Source organism: Pundamilia nyererei, unplaced genomic scaffold, assembly GCF_000239375.1.
Source record: "Pundamilia nyererei isolate P.nyererei 1_Seehausen unplaced genomic scaffold, PunNye1.0 scaffold00306, whole genome shotgun sequence".
Classification (NCBI taxonomy): Eukaryota; Metazoa; Chordata; class Actinopteri; order Cichliformes; family Cichlidae; genus Pundamilia; species Pundamilia nyererei.
Window position 1 is genome coordinate 209,939 of NW_005187707.1, and position 18,591 is coordinate 228,529.

General features: G+C 37.2%; 1 protein-coding gene across 2 annotated transcripts in view; it reads right to left on the reverse strand.

The window, feature by feature from the left end:
- tln1 (talin 1) overlaps positions 1-18,591 on the reverse strand; it is a 55,230-nt gene that overhangs the window by 35,322 nt on the left and 1,317 nt on the right. The window contains exons 2-10 of one of the 2 annotated variants that reach the window (XM_005751301.2): positions 5,786-5,845; positions 3,944-4,106; positions 3,494-3,591; positions 3,066-3,195; positions 2,744-2,896; positions 1,865-2,007; positions 701-828; positions 544-604; positions 257-361 (exon numbers count right to left, since the gene is read on the reverse strand). In XM_005751301.2, the coding sequence (XP_005751358.1) occupies positions 257-361; positions 544-604; positions 701-828; positions 1,865-2,007; positions 2,744-2,896; positions 3,066-3,195; positions 3,494-3,591; positions 3,944-4,073 (948 nt within the window). In that variant the 5' untranslated portion in view covers positions 4,074-4,106; positions 5,786-5,845. Of the gene's footprint in view, positions 1-256; positions 362-543; positions 605-700; positions 829-1,864; positions 2,008-2,743; positions 2,897-3,065; positions 3,196-3,493; positions 3,592-3,943; positions 4,107-5,785; positions 5,850-18,591 lie in introns of both variants that reach the window. The other variant, XM_005751300.2, reaches the window with a different exon arrangement.

The following is an 18,591-nucleotide window of genomic DNA, read 5'->3' on the forward strand; positions in this document are numbered from 1 at the left end:
CTTCTCTTATTCATACCCTCCTCTTCCCCTAGCCCTTTTTCAGAAATGTAGTAGCAAACTGCTTAGTTTGGAGAAAAGTTTCCACTAATGCAACATGCTGGACTGGTTGGTAGAAATTGCAAGTTTCTATCTTTGTGCTGATCTTATTATTGTAAATAATATTATTTAATTATGTAAATGAATATTATTTGTAAAGTGAGTCTCAAGTCTCAAATCAAAAGCAACCTCCACTTTGGTAATCCATTGTTCTTCTCACCTTGACCAGAAAGAATGACACACCATACGTTTTCAGGGACCTGGCCAGCTTCACATAGTTGACTTTAGCCTCAATCTCTGTCATGTTTTGACAGTTTTTGTGTGCCTGCAGAAACACAGTCAGAGGATTAGAAGAACTCACTGTGGTATTATGTACCAGCCTCCAAGTATAAGTCATCTTGATAAAATTTGTGTTTGACCTGATCTTTATACATCAAAAATATTAAACAGAACAGCACAGTCAGAACTGACATTTAGTTCAAAACTGCCACAGAATCCACTTCTTACCTGGAAGATCTTCTTCTCCCCTTTGTTCTTGATGTATTCTTTGGGAAGGAACTCTTTTAAACTGAAGAGGAAAAAGGTCAAATCAAAAAAAATTTAACAGGCAGCTCATTACAGTTTGAAGACAAAACAACAATACAACCAAAATACTAGTGCTTACTCTAAAAAGCCAGACTTGTGTTTGGACTCGTTGTGATCCCCAAATTGAATCTGACACTGATAGCCTGCAAACTCACAGGCCTTATCAAAGGAGACTGGATGAGATCCATTCAGGATGTCATCGCGAGCCTGACACAACACACACACACACACACACAGACACACACACACACACACACACACACACACACACACACACACACACACACAAAATCATTATAGTTTTTTAGAGCAAAAACTGACAGTGTAAAACAGCATATAACATTTGAGCCACTCTTCATTTTCTTCACTAGGAACATTTAAAATAGGTGCAATAATTTATTGAGCCAGTTCAAAAATATATTAAAAATGATATATAAGAAAAGAGTCGGTTCCATCAGTTCTTGTGTAACTTGCTTTAGCCTTTCCTCCCAATTTCCCTTCCTATAGAACGGCCTCTTGACAGCCAGCTGAGCCACAGAAACCATTTCTGGTGAGGCTTCCAAGAACATGGATCAACTGAAGGGCATCTCTGAGGTCCTGTGTCAGGTCTTTGCAGAAGAACTTTTTTTAAGGACACGACTTTCAGATACTATCTATCTGCTGCAGATTGTTTTTAAGCCTGTCTCGTCTTCTTTTGTCCCCCACTTGTCCAGTTTTATCCACAATGTTTTAAAGACACTGCACACCATGCCAAGATATGCCAAGTTTTTAGCTAATAACTCTTCAGGAATCTACTTGTTTGTCTATTATTTTATTCCTGTCAAACTGTGTTACCTTTGGTGTTTTTTATAGATTCAACTAAAATAACAGGAGTAAATTCTGTGTTTTTGTGATGAGCTGCCAGTAGCAAAGTTCCTAAAAACAATTTAAAATGGGTTCTTTGCAAAGTTGACACAACACAGATTCATCCTTTGAATTAGGTGCCTTTTTTATGCTTAAATGATTAATAGATAAATATTAAGTGGCTCATCAAACAACACAAAATGAGTTCAAAGGCAGCCAATAGCCAAAGAAAAAGAAAATCTGGCTCCTTGGAACAAAATATTAGGAAATGAGGGGTGGCTCAAGACTGCATAATGTCTATCCAAGACAACAGGAGAAAAATAAATTATTATTATTATTATTATTATTATGTCAATGAGATAATGTCAATGAGAAAGTCAATGTCAATGTTTTTCTGTACCTGCACATAAAGCAGGTTGAGCTGGACAGGATCTCTGGAATCCACATTTTGGTCTGAGTAGAAGAATTTTCTTCGCAGCAGCAACATCTCTGTCTCCTCCACGCCCTGTTCCCTCAGTGTCCGTCCATGGTCCAACCAGTTCACTACGGAAAGCCCAAACCAAACGGGATGCCATAAAGACCAATATTAGAAATATATTAGCCAGTCAAAATGTTTTAGCATCAAGGTGAATTTTTTCAGTCATATTTTCATTGTAATCTGTAACCATATTTTGATTCAGATAAAGCACTTTGCTTACTCTCTGGAAAAAATGTTTCTCATTCCTGTTTCATGACACCATAATATTTAAGCAGAACACTTTGTTATAATCTCCTCTCCCATGAACGTCGTATGGGACAGGAGTTTCAGAAGCAGACATACCCGTTTGGAAAGCAGACATTGAATTTACTCAGAAAAATTGGTTAAAGTTTTTTTTTCTTTTGGATAAAGCTCAGCATAAGGATTGGCTAATGTGTTTCCAGACAGAAAAAAGACTAGTCTTTCCAATTTCTTTCAGAGTTACAGAGTTAAAGAATGTGGCAGTGAAGATTTGGTAGATTAGTTTAATTATTTACTATTAAATATTTATCCCTTGGGACTTCCAGATCCCGACGGACAAGATAGTGATGGCTAACTAACCAGAGATAGTAGTGGTGGACAAGCAGAGAAGAAGATCGTAGTGATAGAGGTAGTAATACCAAGCGATAGCAACAACAGGAAGATGGAACACAAGAAGCTGAGAGAGGAGCTAGAGAAGATGTGGAAGGTGACCCGGCACACACACTTTGGTTAAGCAAGTCTGTTATAGAGCATTAGAATGGAGGCTTGTATTTCTCATACACTCATCGTCTGTGTGGAGTTTCTGCTTCAGCTTTTCCATTTTCTTGTCATCTCTTAAAAGGGTTTTGTCTCTTTTCAGGGTTCCTGTGGTTTCCTCCTTCTTCTCTTCACCAATGTCTCGCACCAGTGAATATTCATCATAGTTTGTAATACCTGACATACAAACAGATTGAAATTACTACATTTATTTTACATTTTACACAGTATTATATATATACACAAGAATCTCATGGTAAGTGGGGAAAAAAGCAATAAACCTGTAACAACACACAACATCTTGTTCTGGAGATTAAATGTGAGCTGTGTGTGGCTTATAGCTGACCTATTCTAGCACATATGGTCATCAGCATGTCACTGACAATCTTGGAGTCATCCACCATTACAGTCTTCACTGTCCCATCCAACATGCGGATCTTCAGTGGCCTCTGCTTCTTCTTGTATTCCAGAGTGTCCTGTCAGACAGAGGCAACAGACCAGCTGCTGATATTTTGTTGGAAACTTTGAAATAGATTTAAACTAGATCCTGTTATTTCTCACAATACTCACATCACACTGCTTTTCTTCCTAGAGACAGCATCATTTTTTACAGAAGCATTAAACAAAAACAACCTGACTCAGCTAATTTAGAGCAAAGAAACCAGTGATGTCCCTTGGTGAAAGTGTATTTAGTACTCACAAAGCATCACAAATGCATCCTAATTCATAAATTTAACAGTTAGTCATAGCTGAATGTGTGATATACTTCCTTACCCCATTCCTTAACATGTAGTAGTCCAGAGCCTTTCCAGCCTCCAACCAGATGCCTTTCTTTGGATCTTCATCAGACAAAAACAGTCCGTAGTCATTTGCTGTAGAAGAAACACAAACGCTGATTAAGTCGCTGGATTTCTATTTCTTGCCATACCTGTGGATCTCCAGACAGTAGACTAGAAGGACTTATGCTAGTCCCCTGTTCATGTAAATCACATTAGTGGATTAGTCTTTCAAACAAACATGTTTTAACAGGTTCACATCAGCTTGCCAAAGTCAAAATGTGACCATTCTAGTCTAATCTGTTGACTGACACAATATTAGGCAGGTGGTTACAATGTCATGCCTGATCAGTCTATGTGCAATATGCAGCATACAATTTCTCCATGTCAACAATCCAACAATCAGTTCTGATGAAGTAAGAAGTTAAAAAAAAGAAAGAGAACTTACGCTGGCCAAGCTGTGCCTCTGGGACTCTCTCCCTGATGATGCGACAGGCATCGTAGACCATGGTGGAGGGCTCAAACTGCATAGTTTTCACTACATTCCCCACACTAATCTTTAATGACAGGGTCACCATGATTGCTGCTCTGCACCTCCACCCAACTCACACCTGCATGAGGATCCATAAAGTAGTTAGTCATAACATGTCAACTGTACCATTACAGTGAAATATCATATTTAATTCACAGTCACAATACCAATAGTACAACTCAATCTGAAAGACATATAAAGTCTATTGAAAAAAAAAAAGACTTTTTGATAAACACACACACACACCTTATTTCCTGTTAAAAGGAGGTTTTAACTGCAAGTGTAGAACAGCTGTAACTGTATACTCTAAGTAATGTCAAAGCTGCCTCCTCTCACAAGTAGCACACAGCAGGAAGTTCTCTACATCAGAGGTATTCTCATTGCACATAGCTATGACAAGAACTGCTATATTCATAAATATATTTTATTTTGGTACTCCTTTACATGACATTCCGCTAAAGAACTTCACATTAGTAGGAAGTGAAAACTAATCTCTCAGCCCCATGTCTTAAGCTGAGGTTAAAGTGAGAAACACCACCTCTAGCTTTTTTTACATGTGTCACATATAAGGCTGTAAACAAGCTAAAAAAAAAGTTTTTAACTGAAAATCCAGTTTTCCGGTTCCTGAATAAAAAGAAATTGTCTCTTAACTGTTTAAATGCCAGTAAAGGTATGTTTTTTTTTGGAAAACAACTCTCTGTGGTTTTGTCATTGTGAGAGATTCTTTGTCATTTCTTCATGCAAGATCCTGAGGTTGTATAGCAATGAGAGGTGAAGGAAATAAAGAGTAGGGGATTTTCTTTTTCGAAATGACATTTTACTTATCACTGTTACAGACTCGCATCCTGATAACACTCTTTCACCATCTTGCTCCCTGTGTAGTATAAAGGGGATTCAACCTAAAAAGTACAGCTAGCAACATGAATGCTGGTTACTGCAGAAACAAATAAAAACAAACAAATCAATGCCAAATGTACTGGTTATATAATACTCTACAACTCTGAGTACTCAAGCACTGCTTTTTACTACAAGTCATATTCATCTATTCTCACACAACCCAGGGATGGAACCACTGTCTGCTAGGGATGGGTATCGTTTAGGTTTTATCCGATACCAAATTTCTCAGCTTTTAAAAAACGCTATGCGTCGTCAGGTGTTTCATCAGATTCGAGGTGTTACCTCCTTTGCACAGTATCACCTTGAAGCACTTGTTGCAGGCTGCTGAGTTTGCATCTTTTGCTGTGAAGTACAGTCAGACTTTTGACCGCTTTGCTTTGGGCACTTTTAATCTGTAGCTCTGCTCTAAAAGAACGTACGTACCTGGGCAAGCCTACTATTCTTGGAAAGGTAAGATGATTGGCTAGAATCCAAAGTGTATGACATCTCAGGAAAAAGAAACACCGAAATGTGCGCTGCTTTTCGGTCTGGTTACTACCGGTGCCATCCCTACTGTCTACTTGCTCAATCAAATGACAATCAAACTGTTTTCTGACTAAAACCCAGTGTGACAACAGGCTGAGTGAGATGAGCCACTGTCTGGAGCATTCATATATCGTTATCATATATCAGTGAGTACTTCTCACTATATGTTAAAAGATTGTTTTGTTGGAGAAAATGTTTTCATACTATACTTCAGAAAAAGATGCTATAAAAAGATGGATGGATGGCTAACATGTAAATATGCTTCTCATTGTTAGGGCTCCTGATTATGATTTTACTATTTGACATGATCATGAAGAAGATGAATAAAATACTTACCTGACTTGAACCAATTTTTTGTAACAGCCACTCAGATGATCAGCTCTGTGTTTCTTCTACCTAGCTGAGGAAAATCAAATATAAACAGATACACGATTTTTTTTTTATTGATCCAACATTTTCAATGATATAATGATATGCTTTTACATTATAACGATCTTACAAAACACAGTTCCACAGCATTTTGTACTCTTGCAATTCCACATCATAATAATGTTGTCCTATTTGAAATATAAAGCTGCAGATAAACTCACTTTTTGACACAACATATGACATGTAATTTAAATGTTCTATTCCAAAAGCTAACTGTGAATACGGTACACAAGCTTTAGACAGTGCTCAGTCCCTGTTCGCACACATACATGTTCCAATAAATCCCCCAAATGGAATCTAGTAGAGTTCAAGAATTTTATCTGACAATAAAGCAGAAACTGCTGCTCAACTGAAAGAATACACAAAGTGAATTGGAATGTGTTTGTATATTAGAGATTGATTTCTTTGTTTTTTTTTGATAACATTGCAGACACTTTTTAAAAAAATGTTATAAAATAAAATATTAGTTTAATCCATTTTAGTGAAATTAATGTCAGAATTAAGCGTGTAACTAGTGAGAAGGTCCACATAACTGGTGTGTTTCTGTTTGGTGAAGTGTGGCAAGGTGTGGCGTGCTTTGCAAAATAAGACAGGACAAGACAAGGCAAGAAAAATAAGAGTTGGGACATCCTCCATTACGTCAGTTAAAAATTGTTAAATACAGCTGAAGTATAAACTAATCTGAAATTAATATAAATACAGTAAAACAAGCATAAATGTAAACAATATATAGAAAGAAATATTTGAAATATAATCATATGAAAATCAACAAGCAAAAACAGAATTTAAATTTTAAATATAATCAGCAGTACTACATGCACTGAAACAGACTAGCAAATATCAGAGTACATCAAAGTGGCTCAGCAGAACAGCGCAAGTTGTAGTGGACACTGCAATAAATTGGTGTGGTATTTACGTGAGCGTGAGTGCAGGGTTAAAGTAAACTTAACATGAGAGAACAGATTACTCTTTGCTAGACAGATGTGTTGCATTGCAGACAGTTATTGTATGATATGAATAATTTCTTCTAATGTAAAAGATTTTTACATGTTATTAATAGCTATTTTAGGTGTGTGTGTGTGTGTGCGTGCATGCATGCATTGGAGGAGGAGTGCAGCTGTCGGTCAAGTGAGTGGGTTCATCTCTAGAAATGAACCCACTCCTCTTCCTCTGCTGTGGAATGACAGCATTCTTTCAAGTTCCTAATCAGCTGTCTACATGTCATTTCCTGTTTTTAAAAGACATTCAACGCCATATATGGGCATCTCTAACATCCACACATGCCCAGCAGTGACTTAGCTGGAAGTCTGCAGTGAGTATTGGGTCAGTTTGTTGACAAAGCTTACTAATCTAAAGCTCATCCTAGTCCTTCAAGTTTCAAAGTTACAATGTTCACGTTTAGTCAGTGTTAGTCCTCAATATTATTCAATGTAGAAACTTTAAAGCTCTAAATGCTCAAAGACCATTATCGAGCAAAAGCTACTTCAACATTCAAATCTTCCTGTTTATTTAACACCAGCTCGAAATCTGAAAGATAATCTTGTTTAAAAACATTGCAAGTCTACAGACTTCAGAAATTGTACAGTAAATGCTTCCCACTCCACCCTGACTGAAAGAGGAAGTGCGAGGTCACAACAGTAATTACTGCAGTTGCTAAAAATGAGAAATAGCACAGTAAAGGTCTTAGTGTACTCTAAAAACACTGTAAAACAATATCACAAATGAAAACACAATTCTTTAATGGTACAGATATAAAAAATGTCCAGCTGTTGCAAAAGGGATTCCAAGTTTGGGCTTTTAAAGTATAAAATTAGTTATGCCGTTGAAGGTACTTTCTCCTTTTAGTGCTTAAAATATATCTTTGCAATAACTCTGAATTAATGCCTCTTTCCAGAAAACATGACTTGGTTCTTACAAGAAAAAAAATGTGTGGCTAACTTGACTTCCTGTTAGTCAAAGCCAGACTTCCTCTGCAAAGTGACAGCGGCCAGCTGTCATCCTAAAGCCAAGTATCCAAGCTATCAATGGAATTCAGATACTCTATACCTCAGTCTTTATCTAGTGTACTACAGGCCTGACCATTTTTTTAACGTGTCTGTAAAACTGTCCACTAACAACAAGAGGATTATTTCAAAAACTTATCTTTTCAGGCCAGAATGAAACATTTCACTTAACTAGTCTTCAGGGCTGATAAGTACGTTGTGTACATCCTCACTATAGTTCTGGCTACAGTCATTTCTGCCAGTATCAGCCATTTCCAAAAATGTCTAGCTGACTCTTTTTTTTTAAACTGTGTGGTGTGCAAGTTTGAAAAAAATGAAAATGTACTAATTTAGTTGCAATGAAACACATCACAGATATGAAGAAAATATTATGTTGAGGGACAATCAGAAATTGTGCAAAGTTTAAAATTAATTTTCAAACGACTAAACAAGGACTAGGTCTAGTTGTTTTGTTTTTCTGTTTTCCTGTTGTTCTCCAGCCCTATGTGCGCTAGATGTGATTTTTGTTTGGCATATCCCGATGTCCAGGATGGGCCATTTATATGGATACACCGTAATAACATGGGAATGGTTGGTGATATTAAAGTCGTGTTTGTGGCACATTAGTATATGTGTGGTGACCATGGTGGCCATTTAGAAGTCGGCCATCTTGGATACAACTTTTGTTTTTTTAATAGGAAGCGGGCCATGTGACACGTCAAACTTATTGGTAATGTCACAAGAAAAACAATAGTACTTGTATTATACAAGTAAAACATTTTTCTCTTTTTCTATGTAAGAACAAGAAAAAAGTGAAATAACAGATTTAATTTGTTTTGGTTGTGTAACCTCAGGACATCTGTGGACATTAGGAAAGAGGTCATCTGGGTGGACATATATTATTGCTCAAGTAAAACCACTTATGGTGAAGAATAGTTTATCAGGAGTTCACAGTGCTGCAATACAAGTCATTGCAACCACTGAGTGTAGCTTCGTATACAGATGGTAGAGTTTTAAACTTCCTGTGATCGTGGCCTTCAACAGTCTCTGCTGGCTGCTGTGCTGCAATGTGGGCAACCAGCTTAAAGTCACTGCAGAACCTTCATCAGGCTCAAAATAAGACAACCTGTTTTAGAGAAGTTACCTGCTCTTATAAGAATCTTAAATTTAATAAAACATGTTTTGAATTTTTGTTTTATAATTCAATAAGTCATTTTTTGTCATATTTGTTATTTGTCACAGAAATTGCTTAACTATTATCAACACAAACATCATGAGAAACACTTTTCCAGTTTAAGGTTGCTGCTTATATCACATTTGATCATCACTATTGGCATTGGCACCACTCTGATACTAATAGAAGAGTTCTTGAGTCCAAGAAATGTAGACACAGCTGTAGCTCCAGAGCACATAACACAATAACAAAGTCATTGCAGTGTCCTTATTACAGAGCTGAGGTAACTAGTACACTTGTATCCAACTGTAGTATGATTTGTTTTACTGGTAGTTTTTCACAACAACTTTCACTCTGCTAATGCACATTTGCTGTACTATTGTAAATTGAAGCTGTGTTTATCCTGATGTGACACTGTGAAAATAACCCAGTGGCATTGTTACAGTCTGTCTTAAACAAGTAACCACAACGACCGCATTTGAACTTTTGCATCTCATCTCCCATTCTTACATTTCCTCTCGACTCTATAGTCTACACATGCTCATATACAGTAATTATATCATTCCCCAACTAGAAAAAATCTCCAATTCTCTTGTTTTTTTAGCATTTCATACATTTTTTTTTAAATCTGACCATTCAGTGCACTAAAAGGTTTTGTCAAAACAATACGCTAGAGTAAACAGGAAATCTATAAGGGAATTTATAAAAGGGGGAAAAAGGAAACGAGGCTAATTATTTCTGTTCTGGTCTGTACTGTACAGATCAGATTTCACTTGTTTGAGGGAAATTTATACGGGTGAAGGAAAGTTAAAATAGCAGCATTTGCCTTTAGTATAAGGCAACACAATTACAACATTATGAGCTATTTGAAAACCAAAAAATGTCAAAATGTCTATTTTGACAATAACTTCAGTCTATGTTTCAGAGACAATCACACTCTCACAAAGAACTTGTTCTGTTGAACACAGAAGATGAACGGTAAAAATACTACACTACTCCCACTATCCAAGTGGCCAATATTTTTTTTTAAATAGATTAGTTTCATTATGTAGGAGTCTCTCTCTCTCTGCCCTACGTACACTTATGGATTAATTCTTATATAGCGCTTTTCAACTCTCCCAGAGTACTCAAAGAGCTCTATACAACATGCCGCATTCACCCGATCACACCCATTCACACAAGCACTGTCTTCTAAGTTTCTTAGTGCTTCCTAACTACAATTCATACACATTTATACTCCAATGAACGCATCGGAGAGCAATTTAGGGTTAGTGTCTTGACCAAATTAGAGAAAAAAAATTGAAATTGGTTGTTGAATTTTGAATTGAGTGTTGAACTTGCATTTGATAAATGAAATCCAAAGAGATATCGATGTAAGTGAAGAAATATTCTTTAGGCTTAAAGACCTCCAAAATAAAGCAATCAGAGACAGCAAAAAAGTAAGATTAGTATGGGAAAATTGAGCAGCTCAGCGACACCAACGGCCTGAAAAACCACAAAACATGGAACACTAAGGTGTGAGCAACTTCTTGAATTCAAATTTAGATGGTGTACAACAACGCAGATTACACTTTGAAAGGAAGCATCTACAAGGGCCTGTCCAAAAAAAAAAACATCTTTGGAAAGATGAAACCAAGATGAACCTTAATGATTGCAAGAGAAAAGTATGGAAAAGGGAAGGCATAGTTCATGATTAGAAAAACACCACATCATATATCAGATATGATGGAGACAATGTTATGCAGCAGGTAACTAGTTTTTAGCATTTGATATATGATATATGAATGTGAGATGGCTGACCACAAGCCTCACAATGATTTGATACGAAATGACCCAAAACCGAAAGCAGAAAACCCTCGAAACTAACAGCAACTGAAGGTGGCTGCAGTAAAGGCCTGCTAAAGCATCACAAGGAAGGAAACAGTATTTGGTGATGTTTGACAATGTACTGTTTAAGTTTGACAAGCTTAAAGTCTGCTCTTAATCACATTTTGTGTGATTTAAAATCCACTGTGACAGTGTGCAGAGGCAAAATTAAAAAAAAATGTTTACTGTCCAGGAGCTTACAAACAAAACTGTAAATTATTGGCCTTGGAAACCCAGAAAAACTGTCAGGTAACCACTTGAATCCTCAAAATACAAGATTGATGATGCACCAGTTTGGTTGCTCGACTGGTAAATCAGCAAGTGGTACTAGTAATTTTCTGCAGAGGCAGTAGCAGCAGAAGAAGAGGAAGAAGAAGCAGAAAAAAACAGAAGTAGCAACAAAAGCAGAAGCACAAGAAAAAGCATAAGCAATAGCCCAGTCGCAATGTAAGGTTCAACACAAATAACTAATAACACAAAGAATGATTTAAAAAATAGCAGCTACATTAAAGCAATGAAGAGGTGCAGGAGAAGATCATCTTAAATGGGAGACTAGCCAAATTTAATACTCTCTAAATTCTTTGTACATGTTGTCAGGTATATTTATTGCCCTTCGTATATAACCATTGTGTAACACAACTATATATTTGCATTTTTGAAGAGTTTCAGAGCCCATCACAGCACAGAAACAGCTTTAGTGAAGGTTACAAATGATCTTCTTATGGCCTCTGACAGTGGACTCATCTCTGTGTTATTGTTCTGCTAGACCTCAGCGCAGCGTTCAATACTGTTCGACCATAATATCCTATTAGAACAATTGTAGCATACTGTATGTAATACAGGTACTGCGCTGCAGTGGTTTGTATCATATCTATCTAATAGGCTCCAATTTGTTCATGTAAATGGAAAGTCCTCTTCACACACTAAGGTTAATTATGGAGTTCCACAGGGTTCAGTGCTAGGACCAATTCTGTTTGCATTATACATGCTTTCCTTAGGCAGTAGGGCTGTGCGATATGACCAAAATCTCACATCCCGATATTAAGACATCTATCGTCCGATAATGATATAAATCACAAAAATGTAACATTTTCTGTAAATTCTGTGAATCTCGGGCAGCTCGACTTGCTTGAAGTGTTTCCAGCTGGGCGTCGCGTACCTGGAGTTGAGTGTTTTAACTGATGCATGAAACTATACATTTTTAGACATAGGTTATAACGGCCGCCGTTTTCTTTATGAGTATTTATTACACAGCGTGCTGCGGGGAAAAGCCTGTTCTAATGTTTGAGTCTAAGGTTTATTTTTTAGCACCTGACGGCTCTTTTTTGCTTCTCATCCATAAATACTCTGCATCTTTCGCGTGATTCGGTTTATTTTGAAAAGTCTCAACAGGATCTTGAGCTTTTTTGTGAAAGGTTTATGTGGAAAATAAACAAGCGGACATGCGATGGTTTTACTGTTGTTGTTGCTAAAGACAATGCATAAAAACAAGTGCTTGTTTGTCTGTAGTGTGGTTATATTAAATATAAGAGAAAGAGAGAACTTTAAGAAATTAATATAGCCACTACAGTGACCATCAAAATAATGAAAAAATATTGCCATAAACAACGAAACAAACGATAGCGTAAAATGCAACGATAGACGTTTTTATATCGTCATCCGATATATATTGTTATATCGATCAGCCCTATTAGGCAGTATCATCAGAAGACATAGTATACATTTTCACTGCTATGCAGATGGCAAAAAACTATCCATGGAGCCAGATAACACACACCAATTAGGTAAACTGCAGGAATGTCTTCAAGACATAAAGACCTAATTTTCTGCTTCTTAATTCAGATAAAGCTGAGGTCATTTTACTCGGCCCTGAAAATCTTAGAAATATGGTATCTAACCAGATTCTTACTCTGGATGGCATTACCTTGGCCTCCAGTAACGCTGTGAGGGATCTTGGAGTCATTTTTGACCAGGACATGTCCTTCAATGCACATATTAAACAAATATGTAAGACTGCTTTCTTCCATTTGAACAACATCTCTAAAATTAGAAATTTCCTGTCTCAGAGTGATGCTGAAAAATTAGTTCATGCATATTTCTAGGCTGGACCACTGTAATTCATTATTATCAGGACGTCCTAAAAACTCTCTGAAATACCTTCAGCTAATCCAAAATGCTGTAGCAAGAGTCCTGACAGGGACTAGAAAGAGAGAGCATATTTCTCCTATATTGGCTTCCTGTTAAATCCAGAATTGAGTTCAAAATCCTGCTCCTCACATACAAGGTCTTAAATAATCAGGCCCCATCTTATCTTAATGACCTTGTAGTACCATATCACCCCATTAGAGCACTTCACTCTCGCACTGCAGGTGTACTTGTTGATCCTAGAGTATTTAAAAGTAGAATGTGAGGGAGAGCCTTTGGTTTTCAGGCCCCTCTTCTGTGGAACCAGCTTCCAGTTTGGATTTGGGAGACAGACACTATCTCTACTTTTAAGATTAGGCTTAAAACTTTCCTTTTTGCTAAAGCATATAGTTAGGGCTGGACCAGGTGACCCTGAATCCTCCCTTAGTTATGCTGCAATAGACATAGGCTGCTGTAGGCAGACTCATACCCCTCCTAGGTGACTGAAAAGGAAAATGCATCATGGGTGTCCATGATGCATTTTCCTTTTCAGTCACCTTTTTCACTCACTATGTGTTAATACACCTCTCTGCATTAAATCGCACTTGTTATTAATCTGTCTCTTCCACAGCATGTCTTCCTGTCTTCCTTCTCTTACCCCAACCGATGGCCGCCCCTCCCTGAGCCTGGTTCTGCCGGAGGCTTCTTCCTGTTAAAAGGGAGTTTTTTCTCATAGGGGGTCATCTGATTGTTGGGTTTTTCTCTGTATGTATAATTGTAAGGTCTACCTTACAATATAAAGCGTCTTCAACGTTATATGGCGTTATATTAATAAAATTGAATTGAACTTGAATTTTAAAATCACATAAATCATTTTGAGTTGCATAAAGGTCTTGGAGAAACAACATTTTGTTAAAATGTATAGTTTTCATTTAGAAGAATGACAATAAAACCCACTTTATACACAAGTTTTATTTGCTGCAGTTCTTAAAGTTTTGCCTAAAGAATTTACCTAAAGTTTATATTACAACTGCAATGATTAATTAAGTAACTCAAATAAATCAATTACAAAAAATTCTCGACACAAATTCTTTGCTTCGATGCTTCATTTAATCCACGGCTCTGTAGCGTGCAGATGTGTTAAACAATGTATACCTACCGTAAGTTTTTCACCCACATTTGTTATATTTCTAAAAACTGACCAGAAAATACAAACGTATTTAGGAGCAGCGAATAAAAAGTGTAAATAACAAGTATGACAACATTAAGCCCACAGCCCCCAGTTTTAAACAGAAACACTGATAACACAACAGCAGCAGTGTTGATGACGCTGGCAAAGTTTATTGTGAAAACTTCCAGATTAGACGCACTTCATGGCCCACGCTGAACAATGCCAGGTGTAAGAATTATGCCTTATGCCTGTTAGCAATTTTAAACATATAACAAAGGCTCCTAAAACTATAGAGAACTTTAAAAATAAAATAAAGAATAGGAGAAATATTATAAGTTAATAACAATTCACCAGTTCAACTAATATCTGTCCACTTGTGAATACCAACTGCACCTTACTTGTAAACCGCATGTGTTTGTTATTTTCCTGTGTACATCATAAATCGTTGTCAATTTTACTTCCTGCATTAGTTTTCCATCCTTGATTGTATGCTGATTAATCTCACCAACTGTATATCTGGTTACTTCCTGATTTATTTTGAAATTTCTGTATGTCTTAGACCTAACTTAGTTACACTTCCAGCCTTTGCTTTGTTGCCCTACCATGCCTGTTTTCAGTTAGCCACTGGTCTTAGTATATACAGCTCCAGCTTTGCACTAACCACTTGTCATCTGGTAAACTTGCTTAGTCAAGCTTCCCAGCATTCCTCATGATTTTGTTATTTTCCCTTGTGAACTTCTCATTTCCTTTTGGACAGCTCTATGGACTTTGCCTTTTGCCTACACCCTCCCAAACTGGATTTTACTCTGCCCATGTGTATCCTGCATTGGGTTCTCTTCCTGATTTTTACACTACGATCTGGCCAGTATGAACCCAGATGCTACTTTGTTTGCTGGGGAATTTTATGATTTTATCATTTACTCTAATCTGTCTGCATGGTGAATCGAAGAGAGCTCTTAATTGGTATCTTAAAAAGACTATACAGAGAGTAGTGTCTTTTTTGGCTGGTTATGTGGTCTTATGCTCCTAACCATCCAACGCCTTTCCAAGATGATAAGGTAAAACACTGGGTGGCTGAAATGACTGAAGCTTCCCTGCTCCAAAGCCCCATGGAAACTCAGCTGCCCAGCACTGCAAGTGGATAGACTGACTCGACTTGTACCTCTCCTGTTTCCACATCTGTCACTGGAAGTCTGTTCAGAAGGCAATCAATGGTTCCCATGCTCTTGTGTCATAGCCAGCTACTCATTCTTGAGTAAGTGAGGTGTCCCAACTGGCTTTCCTGTATTTAGGCAGCTCATTTGAACTCACCTAGTCATGATCTGATCTGATCACCTGGCTAGGGCAAAGTTTCTTTTTTTGCATCAAAATTGGGATTTGTTCTAGAAAGTTATAAGCAAACTAACCCCTCTGAAAGGATTCTCAAAAATGTGGTTTTGGACAGCATCTTGTATGTCCTGTATCAATCAAGAACCCTATCACTGCAATGAAAAGTGATCCCTTCCTAATAATATGCCAAAAACACTTTAGAAACTCCCATCTGAAACTTAATTTTAGGTTACTTTGATATCAAAATGCCCAGCATCCACAATGACCAAGACACATCAACATTCATAGAAATAAGCTTCTATGACAGGGATGTCCAACTCCAAGCCTCAAGAGCCGGTTTCCTGCAGGTTTTAGATATCACCTTGGGTCAACAAACCTGAATCAAATGATTAGTTCATTACCAGGCCTCTGGAGAACTTCAAGACATATTGAGGAGGCAATTTAGCCATTTAAATCAGCGGTGCTGGATAAAGGACACATGTAAAACCTGCAGGACACCGGCTCTTGAGGCCTGTAGTTGGACAGCCCGGTTCTATGGGAATTGTACTGGCATCAGCCCAATCTACTTCTATCAGGATAATGCTATTTTTAAACAAATATCCAACACTAGCAATGACAGATGTGTCTCACCAGAACAGATGTTTTCAGAACTTAACACAGCTCTTCTCACTATTACGACTAAAGGCATCATATAAACTATTCAGATTGTGTATGCCACTGCAGCGATCCTGAAGACATGTAGAGACATGTGGGTAGATCACACTTGCAGGTTGCACTATTTTTTTTCCCTTGCTTAGTTGACTAAGAAATTAGTTCCAAGGAATATCCCTAATTCTGAGAATGAGGATACGCTCACTTTTCTTAATTGCAGCAACCACATACTCACTCATTGCACATTTAAACACACAGGCTGTGTCCAAATTCAGGGGCCACATCCTTCAGAGGACCAAGCCTATGTAGACCAGGTCCTTACACATGAACACACACCACACACACTCCTCTTAATGTTTAAGAAATCAGTCACCAGTCTGATGAAGGGCTAACATTAAAAACATTGTAATTTCTAAAAGGGAAACCAATGAGTAGTTAATTTTAAAACACGTGTGTTTTTTCTTTTTTGAATATGAATGTGAGGTGGCCAGGTGTTGTGGCTGGAAAACAAGCTCAAACCATCACCCTCCTCTACCACGCTTAACAGTTGGTATGAGTATTGTATTTGTATTTGGTTTTCTCCAAAAGTGGTGCTGTTCATTGTGGACAGACATCTCAATTTTGGTTTTGTCTGTCAGAATGACATTGTTCCAAAAGTCTCGTGGCTGGATGAGATGCAAACCTAAGCCATGCTGTCATATTCCTTTTTGAGAGAAAAGGTTTTCATTTGGCAGCCCTTCCAAACAAGCCATACATGTTCAATTTCCTTCTTATTTTAACATACTGAGGCCTGTAGAGACTGAGATGTAGCTCCTGAGTTTTTTGCATTTTCTCAAAACAGTGCACACTCTACCCATGAGTTGAATTTACTAGGACACTAACTCTTGGGAAGATTGATAGCTGTCTTGAATGTTTTCCACATGGGAATAGTCTTTCTAAAAATGGTTTTAAAACCCTTCCCAGATTGGTGGTGAGCAACAGTTTCTCTAAGATCACTGATGATGTATTAGCATTGTGTTACACACCTATTTTTGCTTAGTTTTTTTCCAAAATAAATAATGACATTGTATGTCATGTGTTCAAGTTTTATTTACATAATTTCAGCACCTGGTAAGCACCAAATGAATTTTTTTATTATGTTCTCATATGTAAAACCTTAGAATTCACCTGGAGGTTGTTCTCCATACATGGATTAATGTTTCTGATGGATGAAATTATTGACAATTTGGCATAATACCAGCCAGTATTACAGTTAGTGTGATGCCATCACAAGGTAAGCTCTGTTTCTTTTTATTCTTTATACATGTTTCATTTAATCATAAACAACCCAACAACATTAAGGTTTTGTGTGATTTTTAAATTAAGTAAGAGCTGTATTTTCTTCCAGTCTCCTCATTGGTGTGACTGAACTCCCCAGGCATCTCACACAGCCATGGGAATTGGCTTATGTCTAAAACAAATGATTTCTTGTGGACTAGTGGCTGCACATGTTGTCTTGACCAAATATGGCTGAGTTAAAACACTACACTCCAACCACGGCAACACATTGGAATGGAAGCAGGTTTCCTTAACTGGTGTGAGAATAGTCCACGATACAACTTCCAAAATGGGATTTTACTCTGTTACCTGAATTCTGTATGGCTGGTAGATTAGCTCAGATTACTACACAGCATGGCCTGAACCTTGAATACTGGAGGCCTTTCTTCATTTCTTTACAGCCCAGATCACAGTGTTTCACCAGTGTATAGTGGCTTGGCAGTTAAAAGATAAGATAAGATAACCTTTATTAGTCCCACACGTGGAAAAGTTAGCTTCTGCTACACATGTGAAGCTGGTTAATGAAAAAAATCCACACACACAAGACATAAGACTACATCAACTAACAAATAATCTGTTCAACTAAAAACAAACACAACACTCAGGAAGGCAAAGACAACAAGTCACAATAAGCTGAGTGATTGGATTTCTGTTTAGTTCCAGTTTACGTTTTGTTCTTACTTTTGTAAGACCTCATGATTCTCTATCTTTATCTCTTGCTCACTCGCCTCCACTTAAAATAGTTAGATTTTTACTTATTTATTTTTGCTGTGGTTGTGGTCGAAAATGTGCAGTGCACTGAGAGCATGCCATCTTGTGCATATATTAACTGTTCCCTTATATGTGTTCTGGTGTCAGATAGTTATTTATATTTTTTTTTTCTTTGAACTTCTTTTTTGAAAGGTAAGCATTGAATAAGCAACCTAACATGTAACAAAACTCCTTATTTAATGAACACAGGCTGATCTTTACAAGTTCAAAAAAGAAGGTGAAGCATTTACTGAAGACATTACTTTTCAGTGAATGATAAGCGTTTATTTATCCCAAAATTTGGGAAATTGTGTTACAGCAGCATGATATTAAAAAAAAATAGAATAAT